The sequence below is a fragment of the Oryza glaberrima genome, chromosome 7 (genome assembly GCF_000147395.1).
Source record: "Oryza glaberrima chromosome 7, OglaRS2, whole genome shotgun sequence".
NCBI classification, from domain to species: Eukaryota; Viridiplantae; Streptophyta; class Magnoliopsida; order Poales; family Poaceae; genus Oryza; species Oryza glaberrima.
The window spans coordinates 18897611-18925547 of NC_068332.1; the positions used below are offsets into that span (position 1 = coordinate 18897611).

General features: G+C 43.7%; 3 protein-coding genes and 1 pseudogene across 4 annotated transcripts; all 4 read right to left on the reverse strand.

Moving 5' to 3' along the window:
- Positions 1–107: 107 nt before the first annotated feature.
- Positions 108–10159, reverse strand: LOC127780283 (glucan endo-1,3-beta-glucosidase 13-like; annotated as a pseudogene).
- A 436-nt stretch (positions 10160–10595) lies between these two features.
- On the reverse strand, positions 10596–12920 carry LOC127778462 (glucan endo-1,3-beta-glucosidase 3-like). Of its 2 annotated transcripts, XM_052305069.1 has the most exons (4): positions 12754–12920; positions 11353–12648; positions 11000–11254; positions 10596–10842 (listed from the first exon to the last, which is right to left on the reverse strand). In XM_052305069.1, exons 1-4 carry the CDS (start codon positions 12824–12826, stop codon positions 10805–10807), a joined length of 1662 nt encoding a protein of 553 aa, XP_052161029.1. In that variant the 5' UTR covers positions 12827–12920; the 3' UTR covers positions 10596–10804. The 2 variants fall into 2 exon arrangements, with proteins under 2 accessions (XP_052161029.1, XP_052161028.1); XM_052305068.1 differs by having other exon boundaries at positions 11353–12918.
- Positions 12921–18918: 5998 nt separating this feature from the next.
- Positions 18919–21856, reverse strand: LOC127778440 (glucan endo-1,3-beta-D-glucosidase-like). The gene is made up of 5 exons (XM_052305042.1): positions 21518–21856; positions 21100–21248; positions 19714–21015; positions 19347–19601; positions 18919–19208 (listed from the first exon to the last, which is right to left on the reverse strand). The coding sequence occupies exons 2-5, from the start codon at positions 21173–21175 to the stop codon at positions 19108–19110; spliced, it is 1734 nt and encodes a 577-aa protein (XP_052161002.1). The 5' UTR covers positions 21176–21248; positions 21518–21856; the 3' UTR covers positions 18919–19107.
- A 3475-nt stretch (positions 21857–25331) lies between these two features.
- On the reverse strand, positions 25332–27937 carry LOC127779977 (glucan endo-1,3-beta-glucosidase GIV-like). The gene is made up of 4 exons (XM_052306917.1): positions 27840–27937; positions 26245–27549; positions 25892–26146; positions 25332–25584 (listed from the first exon to the last, which is right to left on the reverse strand). Exons 1-3 carry the CDS (start codon positions 27910–27912, stop codon positions 26031–26033), a joined length of 1494 nt encoding a protein of 497 aa, XP_052162877.1. The 5' UTR covers positions 27913–27937; the 3' UTR covers positions 25332–25584; positions 25892–26030.

Sequence of the window (27937 nt, forward strand, 5' to 3'; positions counted from 1 at the left end):
TTAATGTTATCCTTATTTTTCTTTGTAGAATAATGTGGACTACAGGAGTTATTCTTTGATTCATCCTCATTGCCCAGCTGCTTCCGGTTTATTACAGTTTGTTTTGTTCAAGTGTTGTTTGGTGGGAGCAAGCAGTTTCCAATCTATGTAAACGATTGAACAAACACCAATAAGGTAACCATTTACCATTTGAGACAAAAGATTGCAATTTTTCTTAGAGAAATTCTATATTATTAGAGGTGGGAGACATTAATTAAATATACTAAATTTGAAATGAGCATGGACCCACTTGGTTGCTATTTGACAATAGTAGCGGTGCCACTAAAATCACATGAACCACTCTCTCGACCAACTGTCTGGTAATAGTCATTGAATGCATAGGTCGAGGCGCCGCCTTGGTGTCAGGATCAAAACACTGTCCACCACGTTGGATAGTGCTGCAATCCACGTAGGTACTACATGCATAGTCTAGTGTTTTTTGCAGCCGTGTGTCCCCAACCTCTGGTTTCGCAATGCACCAACTCGGGTTTGGGTGACATATGCCTACATATATCTCAGCAAACAATCCATAAAAAAATATGCAGTTGGATGTAATCACGATGATGATACAAAATTCCAAAAACCTCATTGATCTTAAAGATTGGGAGTGGAAAATTATTCGATGATGGCTTGTGGACAATCAAACCGGTGCTTTCGAAGTAACAAGTACGATTAGCTTGGCCCTTGCGCTGGTAGTAGTCGTTGAATGCATAAGATGCATGTGCGACCAATGTGTTTGGCTGGTAACATGTTTTTCCCACCTGGATAGTGCTGCAATCCGCACCCTTATTACATGCATAGTCCAATGCTGCCTACAACACCATGTGCCCAACACCTGCTTTGGCCACACACCAACTCGCCTTCGTGGGACAGGAATTGCCACCATCGAAGTCGACGTTGTACATCTTCATCCCATTTGGATAGAATAGGCTGAATTTGCCCTTTGTGTCTGACCCTTTCTTCAAGTTCTTGTTGAAAAGAGAGAGGATGTAAATAGATACATCATGCATACCAGGGGCACTCGACATTACACGTTTAACAAGGCCATTATTTTACGCTTGGGCGTTGGCTATCTTTGCCAATGAGTCAACGTTTGCATCGGCTAACGGGGGTATCTTCATACCCTAGGGGTACCTCGATTCCGTAGCTTTCACATCGAGGACAGACACACCAGAAACTTTGTTTATCGCGGCGTAAACAATGTCGAGGTCGGTGTCAAAGAGGTTGAAGTACGTCTTGTAGGTATTTTTGTCAAGCACACCACCATTGTCATGGAACGTCGCGTACTCGATAGAGATGCTAGATGGATCCGCTGCAGCGTAGAAAGGAAAGAAATTGACCAAGAGGTAGGTATGAACCGGTTTGTATCAAGAAATCGATCATGGTCTTCATCACCGATTGCACAATGTTAGTTTTAAAATCTCTCATCAGATGGCGGAAACGACACATCGAGTGCATTTAACGCAATCAGTGTGGACACATGTATGTCTTTTGCCAGGTTCAGGTTCACCAATGCCATCTGCACATTTTGCATGGCTGGCACAAGCATCCCGGTCAAGTTTGGTTGTTGGATGAACACCTCATTCCCCATGGCCACACCATTGATCAGTGTGCCCTGGTTGAGGTACAACACCACATTGTTCTTTACCAAGTTTGTCGAGCTACCCAGATCTTGGCCAACAGAAGCCAGATCATCGTTGGGCATTGCTACCATGACTTTGATGCTTGTATTGGAAAATGCATTCAACACCATCGAGTTGGTGCCGTAGATCGATCCTCACTATTGTGATGTCGTTTGAGTTGAGAAGATTCACCACGGCCAGTGGTTCAATCAAATTGTTCATGTCCCTCCTGTAGCACACCCCAACCTCGCCCGCACCTGCAATGAGAAGTAAGAAATAGTTTGCCGCTCAGCTGCATTAGCTTCATACTTAAGTGTTTGTCAAGGTTGACACATTTTCTTAAAAACACATATAAGCATAGCTTCGGTCCCTTACAGAGAGATTTAAGCAACTACTCTGTCCGGGCTGATAATATTGTATTTATCGATGTTTGGACAAGGATATGATCTCCAAATAAAAACCAACTTTGATCACTATTTTTTAATATGTATATATATATATATATATAGAAATATTAATAAATATATCATTTTATTGAAGTATTTTTTAAGACTAATATATATATATATATAGTCTTCATATTTTCTAAGACAAATATTTTAGATGTTATTTATAGTCAAAGTGTTTAAAGTTTGACAATAATCTTGTCCAAAACGATAAGTATTATCAAGTAGAGGGAGTACTATCTCTATCACAAAATAATTTTATCTTTTTTTTTGCGGGAAAATAATTTTATCTTTTGCCTATGTTATACATACAAATACAAATTCTAAGAGTAGAATGTTCCTTACGTTATCAAATCTTGATGCATTTCTTCTCATATTTATCTAGTTTGAATGCATTTATTTTAACTTTATCAAGTCTCAAGGCATTTGTCTTGACTTTATCAGATCTCAATGCATTAATTGCTTAAAATAAAGTCTTTAACGAATGAGTAAGAAAATAGATAAAAGTTATTTTGATATAGACGGAATACAAACAGGAAAAACATATTTTGGTGGGTTCTGACATGTTTGTGCTGCTGCAGTAGGTTACCTGCATGGGAGACAGAGCAGTACTGGAGGAGGTGTCTGGATACTCTGGTCTCACGCGCACCGTGGTGACTGGTGAGTCGCATGCCAGCATTCTGAGATGAGCAAGCAGTATATTTATTTATTTTCATCGAACTTAAAAGAAGTTTGAATTAAGCAAACCAAAAAAAACTTGGAACATAGGAAGTTCTTAAAAACAAAACATACTAATTATCACTGATCAATTATTCCCTATATTCCCACAATATAAGCATTAATAGAGGTCTTCACGGAGCCTTTTTTTTTTTCTCCCTTGTCCATTCCATCTGAACTCTTGAACACAAGACAAATTAACACGTGCAAAACTTTATGGGCTATTTCCGATCTAATCCATCCAACCAAATTCATCCCTCGTGGATTCGATCAGTCCATCAATTTTCAACATTTTTTTTACAAACTTTCAACATTTTTCTACGAGCATTTGCATTGCATGCGCATTGACCGGCCTGTCCAAGCTGGGCAGAACCTGCAAGCAATTAGTACTAGTACTGGTCGCTTTACTAAGAGCAAGTTTAATAGTATAGCCAACCTAGCTTCGAATCATATATAGTCAATTTAATAGCCGACTTATAAAATAGTTATCTATAAATATATACTACACTGTTAGTATCTGATCCCACATATCATACACACATTGTGTACTGGAGCCCGTGCTGCAGCTAGCTACAAACATGTAGCCCGCTGCTTATCTCTCTATTCTTTTATCTTTTCGGTATGTGTTTATAGCTGGCTTATAGTCTGCTATTGTACCTGCTCTAATGCTTTGATGGAGAGGTGAGGTTGGAAACTTACCTCCCACGTACATAAAATAGAGCGACACACTTTCTTACGATTAATTAAGTATTTACTAATTTTTAAGAAAAGATTAATATGGTTTTTTTAAAAGCAACTTTCTTATAGATTTTTTTTATAAAAAATGTATCGTTTAGCAGTTTGAAAAACGTGCGCACGGAAAACGAGAGAGATGAGTTAGGAAAGTAGAAAAAGAACACAGCAAGTTATATATGCATCTTTAACTTAAAAAGTTATCATATGCATGTGTGCCTCTTGCTCCCCACTTGTATGGTTGCTTCCCCACCCCCTCCTCAGGATTCGGGACAAAGCCAACAACTTGACTACTATAGATGATTCCACAACCTTACCATTAATTGCTATTTTTGGCAGTTTGTCTACCCGTGTGGGAAATAGCCTAGACGAGTCGAGCACCTATTACAACACCAGCGGCCGAAAAAAAAAATTGATTAAAACGAAATCAAGGCTGAAAGAAACTTTGAATTAATGGCATAATTCTCTTATGGAAGAGTGGCCCCCCAACTCCTTGTGGGGGGTGATCAGGCTTGTCGCCTAGACTGTTGGGCTCCACCCCTCCACCGCCTGGACATCGATGTCGGTAGGCGGTGGACCAGATAGCGGTGGAGTGGGAAGACGTAGGTGGCGCCAATGCAGGCGGTGGTGGCGTAGTAGCTGCGCCAGCACGGGAGTGGCTGGTGGCATGTGGCCGGTTGACGTAGGTGGCGCCGACGTAGAGGCTGAGTGAGCGCAGGTTCACGTGAAGCTACCCATGGAAGCTAGAGCCATGCGCGTGGTGGTAGAAAGGCTGACGATTGGTCGCAAGGTGGAAGCCTAAGGCCCCTAGGTGGGACTGGGAGTAATGGCGAGGTGAGGGAGTGCCAGTGGTGTCAATTTGGCCTCCTGAGGTCAAATCAAATGGAGTTTTGGGTTTGGTGGTTTTGGGTGGCAACGACAGCGTAGTTGGTTGAAGTTGTACACGGAGGTGTGGTTGGATCTGGTCGGCTTCGGCCGTTTGATAGTTGTTTGGTGCTGGCTTGAGACGTCAGCTCAGGAGTGTGTTGGTTGGACATCAAGCCATCTCCAGCTAGTTGTACCTTCCTTCCTTTAGGAGCTCCTATCGCCGACCCGTTCCAATCCTTTGATATTCTCTTGGGGAGAGGAGGGCTTGGCTAGCTCGGAGCTTCTTGGTGGTGTTTGGCAGCTATTGACGTCTAATTGCGGGAGTCGCTATAGTGTGGCCACATCCATAGTATGGTATGGTAGGGGGACGAGGTGAAGTCAGAATTGCTGTGTCGGGTGACGAGCTAGACAACGATAACACTAGTCTCCTTCGTCATGGTTTCTGACGATAGTGGTGGCTCATGTGCATTCGTTCGAGATGGTGTTCGCATTTGCTTTATGGGTGTGCGTTTATGGGGTTGGGTATGTGTGACCTGTTGGGCAATGATAATGCCTTCCTCCTCTTGTTATGGCTGTGTGCAGTGGTTGTTGTGGTTGGTAGGATATGGAAGCTCTAGGCGTAAGTCTTTGCTTTATGCCTGGTGCCGACGGGCACTGGATTTCTCCTTGCAAGACACCGTGTTAGTGCTTCTACTTTTCTTCAGGTAAAACCTATCGGGTGCTCTCACTACTTCTAAAACTGTTTTTACTGTCGGCCAAAATGGGTTTTCGCTAGCGGCCGGCTATACCGCCAGTGATCAAAGGCTAGTGAAAATTATTCATTTGTGCTGGCGGGCACTCGGCTGCCAGCAAAAATCGATTTTCGCTAGCGAAAATAGGATTTCACTAGCGGCCACGTTAAGACAGCCGCCATAAAAAATAGGATTTCGCTAACGGCAATATTAAGATACCCTCCAGTGAAAACATTTTTTGGAGTAAAAAAAAATGAAAATCCAGATCCAATCACAAATCCCCAATCCCCAATATCACCCACCCTAAATCCCATTTTGTTTGCAATTTCTCAAACACATGAACCTCATGTGACACAAAACCACATGCATATGCATATGGCTGCTCATTACCAAATTCAAACATGAAATACAAATCATCATTTCCACAAATCAAACATTATTTACACATATCATGAAATACAAATCAAAGCATCTGCATCGTCTAGAAGAACATGCACAAAAAAAATTTCACATCTAGCAATCCTAGCTCCCAAGCATTTTTCCCCCCAAATTCAAATCCAAGAACCCTAGCCGCCGTGTGCCATGGACGAGCTCGCCAGGGGAACTTTGCCGGCCACCTCCCCTCCAGCCAGATCTGGGAGAGGGAGGGGAGGGGAATGGTCGAGCAGCCACCGCTCTGTTGTTGTCGCCACCAGCGGCTACCTCCCTTCTGCCGCCTGATCAAGAAGAGGGAGGGAGGGAGAGGCCAGATCCATATCCAGCCTTGCGCCAGAGCTCTCCTGACGGTAGCCCGCGACCCAGCCACACACCTCCCGTCGCCATCACCGCCACCACCGCCCGCATCCTCCCCCCGTCAGATCCGTGCCGCCGCCCGCCTCTCGTCATCGCCGCCTCATGGCCCCGGTGGGGAGGGAGGAGGCGCCGGATCCGCCGAGAACAGCTGCCACTGCTACCGTCCCCTTCCCCGCGCCGCTCCCGAGGCCTAGCGGCGGCGGATCCACCCTCTCGGGCCAGGCGGCGTCGGATCCATCCTCCTGAGGCACGGCGGCGCTAGATCCGCTCCCGATGCGGCGGCGGTGGATGAGATGGCATCCAGCGGCGTTGGTGGTGACGACAGCCGGCATTGGTGGAGAAGGGAGAAGGAGAGACCGATCGAGGGAGAAGTGAGAGAGGTGGAGAGACCAAGGGAGAAGAGAGGCGAGTTTGGTGTCGATGGGGGCGGTGGATTTTATTGGCATAAAATTTTTTTTAGCGGTCCTCTTTACCTAGCGCTAGTGAAAATTGTGTTTTTGCTGGCGGAAACATAAGAGATCCGCCTCGAAAAATAGTGTTATTTTTATGGCGGACCTCTTAGCGTGGCCGCCAGGGAAAATCGGTTTTCGCTAGCGGTCCGTAGCCCCCGACCCCCTAGTTACGGTTTTGCTTGTGGTTTTCACGTACGACCGCCAGCGAAAATTATAGATTGACACCATGAAAAATCGTTTTTTAATAGTGTCTGGACAGGCATCGACAGTTGATTTGGTCCTACTAATGATGATTTGGTTAGGCAGAGAACCAAACAACATTCTAATGAAAGCGTAACCTTTTTTAAAAAACACGAAAACTGAAGAAAAACCACAAAACTGAAGACGAAAACCAGAAAAATCAAACCATGTTTATCAAGCTAATCTAGTGAATCCACACGACTTTCTTCCAGTTTAAATTAATCTTAATCCCTTAAAAACAAGTAAGTTACAATTTGCGCAAAGATATCGTATCATTTTTTTTTTTACGCTGCCACTCCGATTGCATTCGCTAAGGAACACGAAGCAGGTCGCCGCCGCATTCGTTTTGCACGGTACGGATGCTGCGTTCTTCCCGTCGTTGGAGGTGAGGAGACCATCAATCGATCGACAGGAAGGCCAAATGGAGGTTAGCCCCCTCGCTCGATCTCCTGCCTCGCTCACCACCCTCTGGGCGCCGTTCCAGTGGTGACGATTGATGAAGATGAGTCGGACCAGTTGCAGATAGGTTGTTAAGTAATCGTGCACTTGCAACATAAAAGTTTGACTTTTTTTTTCTGACAAAAGGATCGAGTAGGCCATAATCGGCTAGAACTGCTTAATTAATGAGCTAGAATGCTAGGAGTGAAGTGCAGGAGCAGATGGGCCTATCAGGAAATCACACACGTACTGTTTGGATGTCACGGATGCACTACTCGACCGTCTAGTGCCGAGTAGTGCATCTGATTTTTATCCCCAGTCGCTCGTTCTTGATCGCACGGTGGGAAATTTGAATGATTTTATATGTTATCATCCAACTTGGTATAGGTATACTCTATAGATCCGATCCTTTGAAACGTAGAATTGTGAAAATACATGAATAGTAAAAAAATGTAGGATGTAATATCATGCTTATTGGATCAAACACAAGAAAATTTCAAGACAAGCTTTTAATTGGCGCACATGAAAAATACATAAATTCAAGCTATAAGAAGAAGAAAATACTTAATTTCCTCTAATATTTTTCTTGAATTGCCCATTTCATATATGAATTTCAAAGAAATCGGTAGAAATCAATCATTTATTTCAAAGATTCTATAAATTTTTTTTTCTAGGATATAAATGTAGAATCATGTGATGGCTTGACTCCCAGAAAGAGCCACCACAGCTCCAGATCTTAGATTCATGATAGATTTGATGTTTGTATATATTAAATTATGGTAATTTAAAATTTAATTTAAAATAAGAACAAAATAATTTATCCAAATGTTATCAAATAAATGGATTTGTGAAGCTACGGATACCACGTCCAAAAATCTTAGATCTGGAGGAGTCTTAGCTCGATGTGATATGGACAATAGGAAGCCACGATGCAAAGCAAACAACACATGCAAGAATCAGAAGATCCGTCAAACCAAACAAGCAAGTGAGGATGTGCACAGGATGCAGGTCGTCTGCAGTACTGTTCACTGACATGTGAGCTCCTCGGGCCCACACATCAGTGAGCCCCTCGGCCGCACACATCAGTGTTTCAAAAAAAAATTGATGTGCACATAGGTGCTCCTGTACCTTCCCAGTCCTAATGAACTCCTAATTGTCCAACTTGTACGTTGTATCGACCCTCACGTTGCTGCGTGCAGGACTTCCCCTCGCTCGGGACAAATTATATATGCACGCGGCGACTTGTTGGACCAAGAAACTTGTCATTATTAATTGCTAGTTTCCACATCTTGCCTACTCGTGTGAAAAAGCCCGAATACCGGTCAAGTGACAACTAACACTAACTAATAACAATATTTCCAATTCTACTGCAGTAGTGCACTGTATCATTTTCTTCCTCTTTTTTCTAGAAAAAATATATAATTTAAACCACATATATAAACCTGAAAAACATTTTTGGATAAATATACGTGTATATGCATATAAGTAAAACTCGTGGCGTGAACAATTGACGCAACAGATCATTTTCCACTAGAGTTGGAAGTGCGGTACGTGCCCGTGCCTTTACGCAAGCCATGCATCTTTTTCCTCGGGTCAAGGGGAAGACTCAACAGATTAATTTCCAATCATCATTAGTGGCTTAGTGCAACAATTGTGTGCAATATTATACCATTAATTGTCCTCACGAGTGTCTGTCCACGAAGAATGATTTGGTACCTCAGCAACAGTCCCTCAACCGTTGAATATTCTTTAGCACGCCAGGGCACGTTCGGTTTAAATATAAAATTTGCTCAATCAAGTTATTGGCACTATTGTTAGAATGTGCCCAATATACTAGTCATATTTAGTTACGGTTGGACTTAGAGTTATAATAGGTGTTAGGGGATGAAGTTAGAGTCGGACTCTGTAACCCGACAACTCTCTTAAATAGAGATGGGGATACCACAATGTAACCATGGTGACTGTAATATAGCATAGACATGCAAATAGATAATGGCGGTGAGATCATGGACTCGTAGCGGCTAGGAGCTATATTGGTTGGGTAGGAGCGCCCATAATCAGAGCCCCTCAAATTTTATTAAATAAACCAAATTTTATTTTTTTAATAATTAATACTCAATTTTCATATGTTAATGGTTGCCTCGTTTTGAGTGCAAACCAAAAGCTCGATTATAAGAGAAAATCCAGAAAATGCCAATAACAAGCACACAATTCTAAGAAATACCATTCACAAGTGTAAGTTTCATGAAATGTAACCATAAAAGATACTTTGTCCCAGAAATGCCATTGCCGTTACGGTTTGGTTAGTAACCCTCCGTCAAGTGTTATAGGATGAACAGTGTACTTAACAGCGAGGGATGGACGGAACCTTAACGGCGATGATATTTCGGGAACGAAATCGCTGTACGATGGTATTTCATGGAACTCGCACTTGTCGATGGCATTTCTTGGAATTGTACGCTTATCCATAGCATTTCTTGGATTTTCTCCAAGTATAATGCACATTCGAACTAAGTCTTAATTTCTTCAGCAAAATTTGTCACAGGACACGCAAAAAACATGCAATTGGCGGGAGACACCGCGAAAACTTGACATGGCTCATGGACACTTAACAAAACGTGTAATTGGCCGTAGGACCCCGGTCACATTATTTTATTATTTTCAGATAAAAAAAGGTGAGATATTTTTCTAAATGATTAGATTGCCCCTTCCCTTTCCTTATTTTTCTCCTTCTCTTTCATTCTTTTCCCCTTCCAAGATTTCGCCTGGAACGCTCCCGGAGATGGCGGTTCTCGCCGTACGCCTTGAGCAGCGTGGTGATGTTCTTTTTTGGGTCTGGCCGCAACAGCGCCAGGATCATCGGCTTGTGCGGGTTCGTGAAGAAACTGAGCACCTTCGACCAGATGGGAGGGAGAGGCTTCTTGGCCTTGTTGGGGTTGATGAGCAGGTGCAGGAGCCCCCACTGCGCTCCTCACCTTCGACCAGATGTGACGGATGCAGAGCTTGCGCTCCACCTTGAGGTCGAACCCATCGTAGAGCCCCCACTGCTCCTCGATCTCTTGCTTGGTGCTCATCACCACCATGTCGCGGCGTCGAGGCGGATCTCCTCGGCCTCGATCCGCCGCATGATCTAGTACACCGCCCTGGCCGCCAGTGTCGCTGCACCACGTCGCGACGACCTCGCCGCGTCTCTGAGGCCGCTGTGCCCGTTACCGACGAAATCAGTGGGGAGGGGAAAAGAAGGAAAGAGAAGGTTAATCCGCGCATTTAGAAAAATATCCCACCACTTTTGATCCAAAAATAATAAAATAATGTGACCGGTGTCCTACGGCCAGTTACACCTTTTTTAGTGTCCATCAGCTGTGTCACGTTTCACGGTGTCACCCAGCCAATTACATTTTTTTGCGTGTCCTATGACAAATTTTGCTAATTTCTTAACACTGTTGAAGGGAAACGCCTTGGACACATCAGTACATTTGCACTGCTGTGTTTTCCGTTGCTGAAGGAGTTTGATGTACATTTATTTTTTCTGAAACAAGTAACTGCGGAATTTCATTCAACAGGAGCAAACAGTACATTTATTTATTTAAAATTTTCAACGGGAAATACAAAAAGTTTAATCCTTATTTTCTCTGTAGAAGAATATGGAATTATTCTTTAATCCCATCCTCACTGCCTTTGGTAGCTAGCTAGGCTAGCTTTTGGTCTTCCTAGACAGTTTGTTCTGATCAAGCGTTGTTTGGTGGGAGTAGGCAGTTTCCAATCTCTGTACATAAATTGAACAGACACCAATAAGATAGCTATTTATCCTTTAAAAAATCACTTACTACTTGAAACAAAACTGTGCATTTTTTTCTTAATGAACATTTTTAGTGGTATGAAATGTACCAATCTAATACATTACAAAATGAGAATGAACTCACTTGGTTGTTGTGTGACAATGGTTGCGGCACCGGCAAAGTCACACGAGCCACTGGCCCGACCGGCTGTCTGGTAATAGTCGTTGAATGCATAGGTTGCGTGAGCTACTTTGGTGTCCGGATTAAAGCACTGTGCACCGCGCTGTATGGCGCTGCAGTCGGCACAACTACCGCACGCGTAGTCTAGTGCATTCTGTAGTTGTGCTTCCCCGACACTATCTTTCGCAACGCACCAACTTGGGTTCGGATCGCATATGCCTATATCTCGCCAAATAAGTTCAAATAATAAACACATAATGAGGATATGATCGCAATATATATATATATATATATGAATGTACATTTGAAAAACTTACTTGGTGATGGCTTGTAGACGATGAAAGCGACACCATTGAAGTTGCACGTGCCGCTAGCCTGGCCTTTGCGTTGGTAGTAATCATTGAATGCGTAAGATGCATGTGCAACTAAGGTGTTCGGCTCATAGCATGCTTTGCCCAGCTGGATAGCGCTGCAGTCTGCGCCATTATTGCACGCCCAGTCCAACGCTCTCTGTAATGCCGCATTATCAACATTCGGGTTCGCCACACACCAGCTTGCATTCGTTGGACAGGAACTTCTACCACCTTGAAAGTTGACCTCATACACCTGCTGGCCGTTTGGGTAGAATAGGCCAAAGTGTCCCTCCGTGGCTGGCCCAGGCTTCAAGTTCTCGTTGAAAAGAGAGAAGATGTAGGCAGAGACGTCGTGCTTACCTGGGGATCCGGAGAGCACACGTCTGATAAGACCATTGTTGTACGCTTTGGCATTGGGTATTGTAGCTATTGCATTCAAATCCGCATCAGCTTCAACGACCACTGGCCCACCAAATGTAATTCCAGAGGAATACCCTGATTCTGCAACTTGAACTAACATTTGATCTCCTTGGGCCAATGATGCCCTCAAGCTACCACTGGAAACTTTACTTATTGCGGCGTAAACAGCATCGAGCTCAGCATCAAAGAGGCTGAAATACATGATGCCGGTTTTTCCGTCGAGCACACCACTATTAGGACGGAACGTTGCGTACTCGATAGAGATGTGGGTCGACGGATCCGCCGCAGCGTACATAGGGTAAAGATTTACCAAGAGGTATGAGCCGGTCTGTACCAAGAAGTCGATCATGGGCTTCATCACCGACTGCGCGATGCTGTCCTTGAACCTCCCATCTGATGGCGGGAACGACACATCGAGTGCATCGAATGCAATCGGCGTCGACACCTTTATGCCATCCGCCAGGTTCAGGTTCGCTAACGCCGTTTGCACATTTTGCATGGCTGAGACAAGCATACCAGTCAGTTCGGAATTTTTTTTGAACACCTCGTTCCCCACGGCCACGCTATTGATCAACGTGCCCTGGTTGAGGTACGGCACCACGTTGTTCTTCACCCAGTCGGTCGCGTTCCTCACATCCCCGCCAGCAGAAGCAAGATCCTCGTTAGGTAGCATCACCATCACCTTGATGCCTGTGTTAGCGAGAGCGTTGAGCACCGTCGGGTCAGTGTCATAGATCCTCACCATTGTGATGCTGTTCGCGTTCAGAAGCTTCACCACTTCCGGCGGATCGATCAGATTGCTCGCATCCCTCCCGTAGCACACCCCAATCTCGCCCGCATCTGCATTGATGAGCAAGAAAATCAACATCACTGAAGTTGCTGCCCATCTGCATTCACCGGAAGCCAGAAGTATATATAAAATTTGTTTCCAAATCGTCACATTACCTGCACGGGAGAGAAGGAGCAGCGGCAACGCCGCGGCCACGAGGAGGGCGCGGAGTTGGTGACTGACTGCCATGCTCTGCTCCTGAGTGGAGTCAAGAGTAGTCGTTGTTCGTTGAATGTGAGGATTCAGGGACGCGATGACGGGAATTTATAGCAAGCAAAGAGGGTTTACCATACGTTCTGGAATAGAGAAAAAAAAACTTGATGTAAAATTAATGGAAGATCACACCAATGCAGAGTCGAAAGAATTCTGATATGATATACCCTCACATCTTTCAGTTTCAGGAACACTAGCTCAGCTCGTGTCATGTGCCGACAGAACAGAACCAAGTTGCGGCTGCGCCAGCAGCCGCGAAGAATAATACTCTTTGGATAACATCTCAACTATTGAAGAATAATACTCTTTGGATAACATATATGATTGCCAGACAATGGTGATAGCCACAACTGAACTGATAATTTGTCATTTTTCCCCTCCCAAGATTGATACCAAGCCTGCCGACCGAGGGGAGATATCAGTATGCAAAAAGATTATCTCCACACTCACATCATTTATTATATATTTAGAGATTCTCTTATAAACCCCCATTTTAATAATGAAAAACAAAAAAGAAAAGAAAAAACATTTACATACTTTTTCCTATGGTATATGTCACTTCACCCTTACATACATACATATATATATATATATATATATATATATATATATATATATATATATTACCTTTTTTAGTTTTTCCTTTTCTTAATTTCGTGCTTTTTTTCTGTGATATTTAGGCGGAGATATCTAGGTGACACCATGGGCCATGGATCATCCTAAAATTTGACATTGTTTAGTTCCATGTCAAAATTAGAAGTTAGACTAAAATTGAAAGTTTGAAGAAAAAAGTTATAGGTTTATGTGTAGGAAAGTTTTGATGTGATGAAAAGTTGAAAGTTTGAAGAAAAAGTCGGAAACTAGACTTGGCCTAGGTACGTTGCCTAACATCATAAAAATTTGTATATGGATCACTCTACTATCGTTTTGGACCATTACATCTAGATGCATCACCGTTCTAACTCCCAGCTACACCACATATATTATTATAATGGTAAATTGATCAATTAATTATAGATTTTCAATTGGAAGATAACATGACATGTCCATAGGCGAAACTGATGAAGACGAAGATTAAGTTGGCGTACATAAAATGATCAGGAAAACCATTAGCATATGATTAATTATGTTTGAACTATTAGAAACTTGATAAATTGATAAATTTGATATTTTAAAGCAACTTCTATAGAGAAAGTTTTTACACGGAACACATCGGTTAATAGTTTTAATAGCGTGTTAATAAAAGCCGAGATAAAATCTAAATCTTAATGAGAAAAGACCAAGACGAAGTTTATAACATGCTATACGATAACACCATTTGAGATTGATGTGGTATTAATAGGTCAAACAAAGGAGCTTCTGATGATGGGGTGTCAAGGGCAGTCACATCCTGCATTCCTAACTTATTTGTCGGTTTGGTCTGTCCACCGATTTTCAACATTTTTCTACATGCATTCCACGCATATTGACCGGCCTATATGTATCAATATATATTCCTAGCTGGGGAGAACGCCAAACAACTTGTCGCTCTACAACATTGATGGTCGCGTATGGATTCTAGTAGCTATGCATGCATGTGTGCCTCTGTAATTTAGCCTCCTGCTCCTCTTGTGCCCACTTGTGTCTGATATACTATATCGTCGTCCTGACCCTTGTGCTGCGTGCAGGCCATCGTTAATTTGGACAAAGCCAACGACTTGACTTGGAAAATATTACAGAAGACTCCACAGCCCTCGTGTGGAAAAAGCCTAGACAAGTCAAGTATACTATTAATATTTATGAAACACCAAATATAACTTTTTCAATATAGATGGTACCTATTAATAATTATTAGAAGGTAAAACTCAGTGTACAAGTATGCTACATTATCATCTACTAGAAATTACTATTATATATCTTAAATCTCATGTAAGATATATCACCTAGAATATAATATTATAGACCTCAACATATAAGTATGTCAAATTATTTTCCTCACTTCATTTTTGCATTATTTTAACATTTATTGTTTATATAATATTTAACATATATATTCATCCACAAATTCCGTAGCAGTATGTCGTCTATGAGACGGTTCCTCTAATAAGAATTATATTTCAACCACACAAGGAAACCAAGACCCATGTTGGATTTTTTAATATAATCTAATAGTCACAATAATATTATTTTTCTAATCAACTAGCAGAGATCTTAATTTTGATAGATGTGGGAGCTTTCTCATATAGATATTTGATGATCATGTTCGGCACAGTTTCAGATATCATATTCATGATAGATTTGAAATTTGTATGCTAAGGTATAGTGATTTAAAATTTTGAATTTCATCTAAAATGAAACAAAATGATTTATTCAACTATCATCAATTTAATAAAAAAATGATTTATTCAAATATTACCAATGTAATCATAGAGTTAGATCAAAGCTTCAAAAGGTCTTGGATTTGAAGCTGTACAAAAGAAACCTAACAGGTCTATAGTATGCGAAATTTTACTCTCCTTAAAAAATATGGAAGAGGTACACGCTTACCCTACGGCGAGCCGTGGGAGTCAGCCATAATAGTTCTATCGGCTCACAACGCAGGTGGTGAAGCAGGAATTTCGCCATAGGCCAACTAGGCCAGATCAAGGTGCAAGATCCTGTCGTTTATCTGGTAAAAGTGGTAACGGGCAGCTCCCAAGATAAAAATGGGCGTCCGCTCCATGATATAATGGGCATCCTGTTGCACACTAAATTACAGTGATCAAGTTTGAGTTGAGAGGAAAAGAGGAGATTGAGAAGATACGCAAATCAAGGTGAATCATTAGCGTGTGATTAATTGAGTATTAAGTATTTTAAGTTTGAAAAATCGATTAATATGAATTTTTAAAGCAACTTTCTAATATAATTTTTTTTAAAAAACATACCGTTTAATAGTTTGGGAAGCATGCGCAGGGAAAACTAGTAAAAACACAGTCTAGGCCGCAAGCTGTGGCAAACACTGGATCCCTCCTCTTGCCCTGCTGCTAGGCCTACAAGTCCGTTGGGTGGGAATGGTATCCTTTTTTGTGTTGATTCTCCTTTTGAGTTGGCTTTGGATGAATTTGACTGGGCTGAGGTTGTACGTGGATTATATCGAAGAGGTTTGAGTGGACGAGAAAAGGAGAAGGTCCACTTTTGGTCCCTTCATTATGCGTGAGTTTTATTCACGTCCCTTAATCGTAGAGCCGGGTATAGAGCACCTCCTATCTTCTAAAACTACCGTAAATCGAGTCCCTATGCAGTATTCACGGCGATCTTGGATTGATGTAGCGTCTATGTGGCACTTCAAACAAAAAAGAACTAAAAAATATGATAGACCCCACTGTCAGTGAAATAGGTCATCCCCTTCCCTACCCCCTCTGTCTCTCTCCTCTTTTCCTATTTCTCCTGACGAGGAATCAACGGTAGTGGTGGTCGGCGAGCTCGAGCTTGCCAACCCATCTACGGGAAGGTGACAACGGAAGTGAGCATAGGAGAGGAGAGGATAGAGGGGAGGGAGCCGGCGAGTTCGCCATCCCATCCACGGTAAGGTGACAACGGAGGTGGGCCGCCATGACCAATGTGTCGCCGTATTCCTCCCGTGATGCGCCTCCCCTTCTTGGCCACCATCGTCATGGGCCACGTCGTGTCGGTAGCAGGCTAATCGCCTGGCGCTGAACTCGACCTGCAAGATGAATTAGCAGCCAGCCAAGAACAGGTGGTTAATAACTCAATATCAATGCTAAAATGTTGATCCTATTCTTGGCAATTTTTTGAATTAAACCTCAAAAGAAGACAATAACTCACAACCGTATGCATTCCGACAGATCGATCAAAATATATGAAGCTATGCCTATGGGAGGAGGATGGTAGGAAGCGATGCCACCGAGGCTTTGGTGGTTTGATGGATTCTACGGACGGCGATGGCGGCCACATCATACGCCAGCGGAATCCTCGCGTCATAGCTCCAGCGCTAGGTGCCAATGAGGCCAGGCAAGGATCCCTTATCCATCATCGTCCTACTCTTGCCTCGGCTAGCTCCATCTCTATTATTTCTTTCTCATCAGAACTAACATGTGAGCCCGCAACCAACTACGTAGGACTAAACCACCATCAAAACCGTTTTGAGACACAAAATGAACCGATATTAGTAATTGAGAGATGTTGTATATTCCTTTTTTGCGATTGAGGGACGATAATCGAATTAGACTCATACTTGAGAGATGCAAGTGATTTAGATTTGGTTGCAACTTTTGTGGCCCAAAATGGGTTCGATATATCCATGGATTTGCACTGGATGGTAGAACGGGTTTAGCCTAAAATGGTTTCCACTCCCATCGTCCATCAATCCCCAAACACCCACATCTTCGTCGACAGTCAATTTCACGGGTATGGTGCCTCACATCTCGCTGAACACGCCACCGCCACCTCCCTCCTCCTCATCATCTTTTGCCTTGCTCACCCTCTTCCTCTCCGTGCAAGCTGCCGTCGCCGGCGGCCACGATGTCACCATGGAGTAGTCCATCTTCGTGGCAATTGAGTCTGGCCTTGGCGTTCTCGTCTTCTCGATGATGATGTGCTGATCGCCGCCAATGGCCAACGGACATGGGCGAGGTCACTAGGACTAAGCGATCTGTGGCGGTGGCACCTGGCCACCTGGGGCCCGAGCAACGGAGATCATGCCGGCCGGTGGACGCTGGATCTTTCGCAGTGCCCGCATCGCGCGAATGCGCCGGAACTAGATCCGCCGCATTGGTCCGCTCGATCCGCATCGGATGGAAGCTAGCGAGCTCAGCCGAAACGAACGGGCTCGATCAGCTCGGCCCACGGCAACAAAGTTCGGCCCACATGTGCACAACCACCAGTCGAGCACTCGAAGACTTCACGATGCCTCTTTCCTCCTCTCTTTTCTCACCTTGCCCCATGGCTGGCGGCCGCCTCGTCGAGCCCTTAGGCCCCATCTACAGCAGTGCACTACCATGAGCCACAGCACTACGGGAGGGAGGCGATGTTGCAGTCTCTGGAGGAGGCTAACATCACCACCTCTGCCTTCCAGATGAGGGTTACAGCAGCAGCTCGAGAAGATGAGATTGAGAATCTAAATTGATATATGAATTGAGATTGTGATTCAACACTGAATATGATGATTGAATATGAGAATGTGAAATTGATGCCAATCAATATGTATGCAAAAGAAAGCTAAACATTTGAGGCTGCTGGCCTGCTCCTGTTCTTGGTATTAGAATGTGTTGGTGTTACTGAATTGAACATGTGAGACTGAGGCTGAACATATGTATACAGATTTTGTCCCAGGCTAGTCCATATACGTTTGCTCGCTCTTCTGTTCTGTACAATCAATATGAATTTAGAATTTTGAATTGAGTAAGATTATACAATGCCATCCCGATTTGCGATTTTGCTTATTATTGTTGTTGTTAAGGTGTTCAAGGCTCGCTCGCTCACTCGCTACATCTTTCACGACAACAAATTCTTCTACAGCTGCGGAGGGGGCTTCACCTGAAAGGTGGCGTGGTTGACCAGCAGAGCTAGAGCAGTTTGCGATGGGGGAGAACTGGCTCCTTGGCTACAATCCTCTCCTTCAGAAGGTGCAGGCTGCCGCCAGCAGCGGCATCTGTGGCGAGTGAGGCGGCCAAGAGGCGTGAGCAAGCCTGCTTGTGAGCCACGTGGGCTGAGATCTAGCTGGTCTTTCTGCTGCAATCGCTCAGGTCCGTCTGATGGAAAACGAACGGTGCAGCGGCATTGGACGTCCCTCTGACTTTGGTTACTCTTAAGTCAGAGGATCCGGTTCCCAATGCGCCATCGTCCTCGTAGATGTCGAGCTCCGCTCAACTGCAGACAATGTAGGTTTAAAAGCTGAGAAAAATGAACGGAATAACCAGAAATGATTTTAGAGCAGACTTTTATACTCCTACTTTCATCGGTTTACAAGCCAAGGGCCTGAAAACAGGAAGCGATGAATAAAGAAAAACATCTAGAGTAACTCGAAATTTTGTCTGAAAACTCAAATTTAGGTTGTAGCTTATAAGATGACAAGCTGCGGCAGCTGTGTGTTTTCGGTCCATTGCTGCACGAGTGTGGCGTACATGTATTTCTTTCATTCTCTGAAATGTGCAACAGCAGGGTTTCATTCAACAGGAGTGAACGGTACATTTATTCGTCTCTTCAATCCCAACTAATTATTAATGGTACCATTATTTTTTTCTCTGCAGAAAAATATGAAGTGATTCTTTAATCCATCCTCACTGCCAAGCTGTTGCTGGTAAGTTTGCAGTCGATTGATCTTCAATTGCAGTTTGTTCTGTCCCAGCATTGTTTGGTGGGAGCTCGCAGTTTCCTATTTCTGTAAATTATTGAACAAGCACTAATAAGATAACCACTTACTACTTGAAACAGAAGTGTGCAATTTTTCTTAGGGAATATGTACATTAGTAGCAGTAGGGCATATATATCATGCACAGTAAAATGAGAGAAAACTCACTTGGTTGCTGGTTGACAATAGAAGCAGCACCGGCAAAGTCACACGATCCACTAGCCCGACCGGTGGTCTGGTAAAAATCGTTGAATGCATAGGTCGCGTGTGCTACCTTAGTGTCAGGATCAAAGCACCGTGCACCTGGTTGAATGGCGCTGCAGTCCGCGCAGCTACCACATGCATAGTCTAGTGCATTTTGTAGTTGTGCGTCCCCGACCTCCGATTTCGCAACGCACCAACTTGGGTTCGGATCACATATGCCTATATCTCGGGAAACAATTCACAGGACAAATAAACAATGAGATGGAATCAAGATATGAATGCACATTTGCGAAAGCCTCATTGATCTTAAAGATTGAGAGCAAAACATTACTTGGCGATGGCTTGAATACGATGGAAGCGGCGCCAGAGAAGTTGCAAGTGCCGCTGGCCTGGCCCTTGCGTTGGTAGTAGTCGTTGAATGCGTACGACGCGTGTGCAACCAAGGTGTTTGGTTCGAAACACACACTGCCCTGCTGGATAGCGCTGCAGTCCGCGCCGTTACCGCACGCAAAGTCCAATGCTGACTGCAATGCTGCACTCCCAACATCTGTTCTTGCCACACACCAACTTGTCTTTGTGGGGCAAGCTTCGCCACCGCCACCGCCCCTAAAGTCAACCTCGTACACCTTCTGACCATTTGGGTAGAACAAGCCAAAGTTTCTCTCTATGGCTGGCCCAGGCTTCTCGTTTTCATTGAAAAGAGAGAAGATGTAGGCGGAGACGTCACGCATACCGGAGGCTCCGGATACTACACGTCTGATAAGCCCATTGTTGTACGCTTGGGCGTTGGCTATCGTGGCCACCGAGTCCGTATCGGCTGCAGCTAGCATGGAAGATAGGGGAAATCTACCTCCAGAGGGGTGCCCTGATTCTGAAGCTTGCACACTAAGGATTCCATCTCGTCGAGCCATTGAGACCGTTAAGCTACCACCAGAAACCCTGTTTATCGCAGCATAAACAGCGTCGAGTTGAGCATCAAAGAGGCTGAAGTACCTGATGCTGGTATTGCCATCGAGCACACCAGCGTTAGGGCGGAACGTCGCGAACTCGAGAGAGATCTTGTCCGGCTGAGCCACGTACGCGAAGAACGGGTAGAGATTGACCATGAAGAACGAGCCGGTCTGTTTCAAGAAGTTGATCATGGGCTTCATCACCGATTGCGCGATCTCATCCTTAAACTCCCCCGCAGATGGAGGGGACGACTGCTTGAGCGCATCGAAGGCGATCGGCGTGGACACCTTCACGTCGTTCGCCAGGTTCAGGTTCTCCAGCGCCCTGTGCACGTTTCGCATGGCCGAGACGAGCGTCCCGGTCAGCTCGGGTCTCTGCTTGAACACCTCGTTCCCGACGGCGACGCCGCTGATCAGCGTGCCCCGGCTGCGATACGGCACCACGTTGCTCGTCACCCAGTCGGTCGCGCTGCGCAGATCCTGGCCGGCGGCGGCCAGATCGGCGTTGGGTATCGCCACCGTCACCTTGATGCCGGTGTTCGCCATCGCGTTCAGCACCGTCGGTTCCGCGTCGAAGATCCTCACCACGGAGATGCCGTTCGCCTTCATCAGATTCACCGCCGCTGGTGGGTCGATCAGGTTGTTCGCGTCCCTCCCGTAGCACACCCCGATCTCGCCAGCATCTGCATTGACGAGCAAGGAATTTTAGCATCGTTTGGCGTTGCCGATCGATCAGCTGCATTGGCAGGAAGCTGGAAGAACGTTACCTGCAGCACGGGGGAGAAGGAGCAGCGGCAACGCCGCGGCCGCGATGAGGGCGTGGAGGAGGTGACTGACTGCCATGCTCTGCTCCTGCACTGTGCACACCGTGGCAGGAGGCAGCGCAAATCAATTCCTTCTTTGGAGTTCCCTACATCTGGAGCAAGAAAGAGAAGAAAAACACACTTTTCAAGATGGACATCGAAAGTTTGACTCAAAATCCTCGAATATTTCTACTCGTTGTCTTAAACTTTCAGCTCGAGTCCCCAAACTTATCACGCAAAAATCATAACTTTGGACTGAAATATCCAAACGTTTCTACGCAAAAGCCTCTAGCTTGGAACTCGAGTATCTAAAATTTGTATCAAAGCCATGAACTTTGTACTCGAATCATAACAATTCCAATTTGAATCAACAAGCTCTCACCCAAAAATCACAGCAGCAGCCAGCAGGTCCAATCTTAGAGCTGGCAAGATGGCTTCCTTGTGTCTTCCCGTCAGGTAAACAGAAAGGGGATTGGATCTTTGGATACGGAATGGTGCAAAGGAAAGCGAAGAACTTGGAAAGCTGAGGAGAGGGAAGACGAATTGGCTAAGTCTTAAAAGATTCATGGCGTTCGGTACTAAACGTGACTAAAAAAGTATTAATTCGAGATATACCCTACATCTTTGACTAACACCCAGCTAATGTGCCGACAAAACAGAAGCTATGTTGCAGCATAAATACTTCAGCAATAGCATCTCAACTACTCCTATTGCATTGGATACTCTTTGGTGGAACGGTTAACAAACATATTTATCGGTACAATAGAGTAACCTATGTCTCTTGATATATATGCCCATAAGGATGGACTCTAGGATAGGATGGGCACTATATGTTAGTGATATATGTCCCTTTGACTTTACATCAGAGGAACCACTTCCAGTAGACAATGGTGGATAAACACAACATGATTAATTGATTTATTTGTCATTTTTCTTTTTCAAGAGTGATGGAGTGGAGATGTTGATATGCTAAGGTGTCTTCAGAGTCACAATCTCACATTTATGCACCTAAAATCCTTCCCCTACTTCGTCGAGTCTCAACCGGGCAGCCATTTGAATTATTTCCTCTTGATCGCTTTCCCAACACATGGCAACTAATACTCCCTCCGTATTTTAATGTATGACGCCGTTGACTTTTTAACAAACGTTCGATATTTCGTCTTATTCAAAAAATTTATGTAATTATCATTTATTTTATTGTGACTTGATTTATCATCAAATGTTCTTTAAGCATGACATAAGTATTTTTGTATTTGCATAAAAAATTTGAATAAGACGAATGGTCAAACGTTGGTTATAAAGTCAACAGCGTCATACATTAAAATATGGAGGGAGTATAATCTACTGACCACTTATACTCTTGGTGATCAACGTAGACTAATTGGCATCTCTCAACAGATTAGGGGACGGCAACATAGCTTTCAGCCTTTCCACCTATCACAATATCGCTTCGGCGGATTTATCCATTTTTTTTTCGAAATGACCTCGGCAACTTCTGAAAAAAAAAAAGAAACAAACATGGTCTTTGTATATGTTATATTTATCCTTCTGCAGCATATCCCTCCTGCCGCTACCCGAAACAAAAGAAAATTATAATGGGTTTGTGCTAATATACATCTCAACATAAATTTTTAGAAAAAAAAAAGACTAAACCAAAATTTAAAGTTTTGGCAAGTTCGAATTTCAACGGTCCTAGTAAATAAATCACTCTCTTATCGCAATTATTGACAAAACAGCCTGGAAGTTGTTTTGGTGTTTCTTAACCCCACATATTACTTGCTTTTGCCCTCAATTTTTTTCTTTACACACAAGATGCATACACACACAATCCCACACCCACGTACATTAACAGACGCCAAAACGGACAAAGACTGGTGATAAATCTTGGACCTCATTAAAATAATGTTGGAATCATACCCATATTTGCGTAATACTTATGCACAATAATTTGAAAAAAAAAGTGGGTGGAACTATATGTTGGACTATTTTTACCAACATATACATCAGCTGGAAAGGTCCATCTTACACTCTTAATATATAGGCATGTTTAGTTCGCGAAAAGAAAATATACAGGCATGTTTAGTTCGCGAAAAGAAAATTTTTAGGTGTCACATTGGACGTACGTTTGACCGGATGTCGGCAGGGGTTTTCGGATACGAATGAAAAAACTAATTTCATAACTCACGTGGAAACCGTGAGATGATCAATTTATTAAGCCTAATTAATCCGTCATTAGCACATGTGGGTTACTTATAGCACTTATGGCTAATCATGAACTAATTAGGCTCAAAAGATTTGTCTCGCAATTCCATGCAAACTATGCAATTAGTTTTTTTTTTTATCTATATTTAATGCTTCATGTATGTGTCCAAAGATTTGATGTGATGTTTTTAGAAAAAAAAATTTTTTTGGAAACTAAACAAGGCTATAATGTGTAGGTATATATAGACGTTAAAACATCTATATATCAGCAATTCTATCTTTACCAGACTCAGCTTTTGTCAGTATAATTCTTACAGTAGATTATCTTTCGCTAGAGTTTAGGTACTATGTAGAGGACTCCACCACCCCCACGCTATTGATGCCTTCCTCTCGTTCAATCAGCAACACGCCAACACCTGCAATTAGAACGAAGTTTATTAGTAGGTCAAGTGGTCAACCATGGGGAGCTTTCGATGGTGGCGTGTAAGGCTCCTCACATCCAGCATTCTTATCTATAATTAATTAGTTGGTTCGTCCCATCTTTCAACATTTTTTTTTTCTACTTGCATCATGCATCATATATTGCATGGCCTAAGGCGCCTGCCTCCGTCCCATAAAAAAAACCAATCTAGAATTGGATGTGCTATATCCTAGCACATTAAATATGTTCCATCCAATATTAAGGCATATTCAGATTATAGCTAAAATAAATCTTACCAAATTTTGACAATACCAAAATTTCAACAATTTAACAATATTGCCAAGTTTTGACAGCATTTATATGTATTTATTAGAGTTTGGTAAAATAAAACTAAATGGATGCAAATATTTGACAACTCTAAAAAATGGTATGCCTTTGAAATGATAACAATCTTAACAATCCCTTAGGTTTTTTTATATGATAGAGAGAGTAGCTATCTACATAAAGTCTAGCAGGGGAGAGCCAAACAACTTATAGTTTGAGCAAGTTTAATACTTGTCGAAACTAGAATTCAGCAATATAAACGGGGTAGTGCACGGGACCTAAAAGTGGATGGATACAGAGACAAGAATTTAGACAGGTTCAGGCCCTCTCGATGAGAGGTTATACCCTACTCCGGTTTAGGGATTTGAATCCACCAGGTGTAGTATAGATCTAACGATCTGGTTATGAATCTGCCCCCAAAGAGACGTCCTGCCCTCCTTATATAGGCGAAGGAGTAGTCTTATAAGATAGAGACCATATCCCTTACAGTTCAGATCTCCTATACCTAATCTACAAACTTAACAAACCAGGACTACAAGCCGTTCCTTGATAGACAAGTAAATGTTATACCCGAGTTCTAGTCTTATATATATTCTATATACATGATCTATTCCCTATAACCAGTCGGATAGCCTAGCCATGTGAGTATGTGGTACCCATAATTCTCCACAATATTGTCTTGGGGGGACTTTTCTCTGTTAACTGTTTTGTTGTTTTGATTTGGAGCTGGTTCAGGCTTTGCACTTATGCCTGTTGAACCTTCTGTAATAATAAGTTGGTCGTTTTGTGTTTCAGGAGTTCTTAAACTGTTCCAGATGTTCAGTTGTTGTGATGTCTAGTTCCTTTCTCCTCTAGTGCTCGAATTGCCTTAGAAGGTGGAATAGGATGGCACCTATATATGAAGCCGAAAAGAATTGGGTGTGTTTCAGTTGGCGATGCTTTTATTTCAAATTAAAGAGGAAGAGAGGACGTGGGCGTTGGCAGATGCAAAGTGCTTACGCGAGCTCTTACCCAACCATGTATTGGGTATACAGTGCTTTCTATTTTCCTTTATTCCTTGGGTTGTAATTTTCTACTTCTATATTTAATGAAAAACACAATCTCGTGCAGTTTTCCTTTTTTTAAAAAAAATTCAAACCTTTGCAGCGGTTATGGAAATGGTAGAGTGCATTGATCCTCTCTAAAAATAAATAAATAAATACTTCTTCATGTTTTCAGTTCTGCTTAGGAGTCTGATCATATGCACATACGTGATAAATTGCTCAGGGTATGTAACTGAGGAATTTCATCCAACAGGAATGAACGGTATATTTACTTATTTCAATAGACCCGACTGGAAAAACTGCTACAAACATATCATTTTATTTTTGCCAAACGATGTGGACTTGTTCTTCGATATCTCCATCCGCACTACCGCGAACTGATGGTAGCTAGCTTAGTTCTCGGTCTTCAGTACACTTTGTCCAGTTCAAGCATTGGCGGAAGGACGCAGTTTCCAATCTCTGAAAATAATTCAACAAACACCTAAGATAACCATTTAACTAGTTGAATCATCACGTAGTGTACAAAAACAAGTGTGTATTTTTTTTACGCAATATGCACATTATTAGCACTTGAAGGTTTCGAACGCATTGTTAAAATGGAGATTAAAATGGCACGTGGTTGTAAGCCACGAAAGAAGATGGATCAATTAATTAGCTATGTTTGCTTCGAAAAATTATATATGGGAGAAGAAATGCATGGGCAATAATTTTTGAAAGCAATATCTGAAACAAACAAGATGAGTATATATGTTGAGCTTGAACTCACCTGGTGCCTGATAGGTAATGGAACCAGCACCACCGAAGTCACACGAGCCACTGACTCGGCCAACACGCTGGTAATAGTCGTTGAATGCGTAGGATGCGTGCGCCACCTTAGTGTTAGGCTCGAAACACCGTGCACCGGGCTAGATGGCGCTGCAGTCTGCACAGCTGCCGCATGCATAGTCTAGGGCTGCCTGTAGCCGCATGTCCCCAACTGCAGGGTTCGCGATACACCAACTTGGATTTGGGTCGCAAATGCCTGCATTTTAGTAGATAAACAGTGACACAGATTTATCAAATAGTTGTGAGAACTAAACAAAATTGCATTTTAAGAAATATGTGGTCATGGGAACTAACTTTCTGATGGTTGGTAGACAATATAAGCAGCGCCAGCAAAGTCGCACGTCCCATTGGCTTGGCCCATCCGCTGGTAGTAGTCATTGAATGCGAAAGACGCATGCGCAACCATTGTGTTTGGCTCGAAGCAAGGTGTGCCCTGTTGGATAGCGCTGCAGTCTGCGCCGTTATTGCAAGCCCAATCCAACGCCGCCTGCAGCCGGGAATTCCCCACAGCTAAATTTGCCACGCACCAGCTCGCCTTGGTGGGACAAATACCACCACCATGAAAATCAACCTCGTAAACCTTTGTACCGTCAGGGTAGAACAGGCCGAAGTTGCGTTCTACAGATGCTCCAGCCTTCTTGTTCTCGTTGAAAAGAGCGAAGATGTACACAGAGACATCAAGCATACCAGAGGCTCCAAATAGAGCGCGTCTGATAATACCATTGTTGAATGCTTGGGCGTTAGCTTTTGTAGCCACATCCACTTCGGCATCAGCTTGTGTGGTCAACTTGGAGAGCTGACCACCGGAGGGATGCCCACCTTCCGAACCTTCGACGGGCACCCTTGGTGTCAGGTGCCCCCATCTTGCTTGGGCCATTGAGGCCCTCACACTATCACCAGAAACCTGATTTATAGCGTAGTAAACAGCATCGAGCTGGGCATCAAAGAGACTATAGTATGTGATGCGGCTCCACGGATCGACTACACCGGCGTTGGGGCCAAATGTAGCGTAACCGCGGGAGATTTGGCCTTTAGAGTTAGCCCAGGCAATATATGGGTAGAAATTGACCATGAGATATGAGTTGGTCTGTTGCAAGAAATCGATCATGGGGCTCATTACCGACTGGGCGACGTTGTCTTGAAACACAGCCTTGGATGGTGGGAATGACTCATTGACCGCATCAAAATTAATGGGTGTTGATACCTTGATGATGTCGGCAAGGCCCAGGCTCGCTAACGCCGCCTGCACATTCTTCATCGCCGGTACCAGCTGCGGGGTCAAGTCGGGTGCTTGCCTGAACACCTCATTCCCCACAGCCACGCCATTGATTTGCGTGCCCTGGTTATAGTACGGAACCACGTTTGTTTTCACCCAGTCTAGCGCACTTCCCTGGTCGTGGCCTGCAGAAGCAAGGTCCTTGTTGGGTAGCGCCACCATCACCTTGATGCCTGTGTTGGACAGCGATCTCAGCACCGTCGGGTCGGCGTCGTAGATCCTCACCTTCGTGATGCCGTTCTCCTTCAGAAGATTCACCACGGCCGGTGGATCCATCAAATCGTCCCCGTCCCTCCCATAGCACACGCCCACCTCCCCCGCCTCTGCAGTAAGTGGTGGAGTCACAGAGAAAGATTTTTGAGCCCGGACAAACTTCAATATAAATAGTATTTGTTATTTTCTCATCGATTTACTCATCAATATCAAACTTTAATGAAGTTTTCGCTGGCGAGCCGGACTGTCCGGGCTAGCCGAGCGGTGGCTCAGCCACTGACTGTAGTGGAAAGCAAGAAACACCGGTTCTGTTGGTACAAAGCTGCACATACTTAAGCATATCTAAATAATACTACTAGTCCAAAATAATCGAAAGCGTTTCTACGTTTGCCATGGTTACCTGTACGGGAGATGGAGAGCAGCAGCAATGCGGTGGCAAGGAGGAGGGAGCAGAGGAGGTGAGTGAGTGCCATGCTCTGATGGTTTGATCCTGTGCGT

Bases quoted from the DNA above. Each gene is read 5' to 3' on its own strand.
- LOC127778462 (XM_052305068.1), bottom strand. From the start codon at position 12,826: ATGGCAGTCAGTCACCAACTCCGCGCCCTCCTCGTGGCCGCGGCGTTG. The intron at 11,255-11,352 runs GTAAGTTTTTCA...GGCGAGATATAG, and splicing joins CGTCTACAAGCCATCACCAA to GCATATGCGATCCGAACCCA. The intron at 10,843-10,999 runs GTGAGTTCATTC...ATTTATGTACAG, and splicing joins CATTGTCACACAACAACCAA to AGATTGGAAACTGCCTACTC.
- LOC127778440 (XM_052305042.1), bottom strand. From the start codon at position 21,175: ATGGCAGTCAGTCACCTCCTCCACGCCCTCATCGCGGCCGCGGCGTTG. The intron at 21,016-21,099 runs GTAACGTTCTTC...TCGTCAATGCAG, and splicing joins CCTTCTCCCCCGTGCTGCAG to ATGCTGGCGAGATCGGGGTG. The intron at 19,602-19,713 runs GTAATGTTTTGC...CCCGAGATATAG, and splicing joins CGTATTCAAGCCATCGCCAA to GCATATGTGATCCGAACCCA.
- LOC127779977 (XM_052306917.1), bottom strand. From the start codon at position 27,912: ATGGCACTCACTCACCTCCTCTGCTCCCTCCTCCTTGCCACCGCATTG. The intron at 27,550-27,839 runs GTAACCATGGCA...CACTTACTGCAG, and splicing joins GCTCTCCATCTCCCGTACAG to AGGCGGGGGAGGTGGGCGTG. The intron at 26,147-26,244 runs GTTAGTTCCCAT...ACTAAAATGCAG, and splicing joins TGTCTACCAACCATCAGAAA to GCATTTGCGACCCAAATCCA.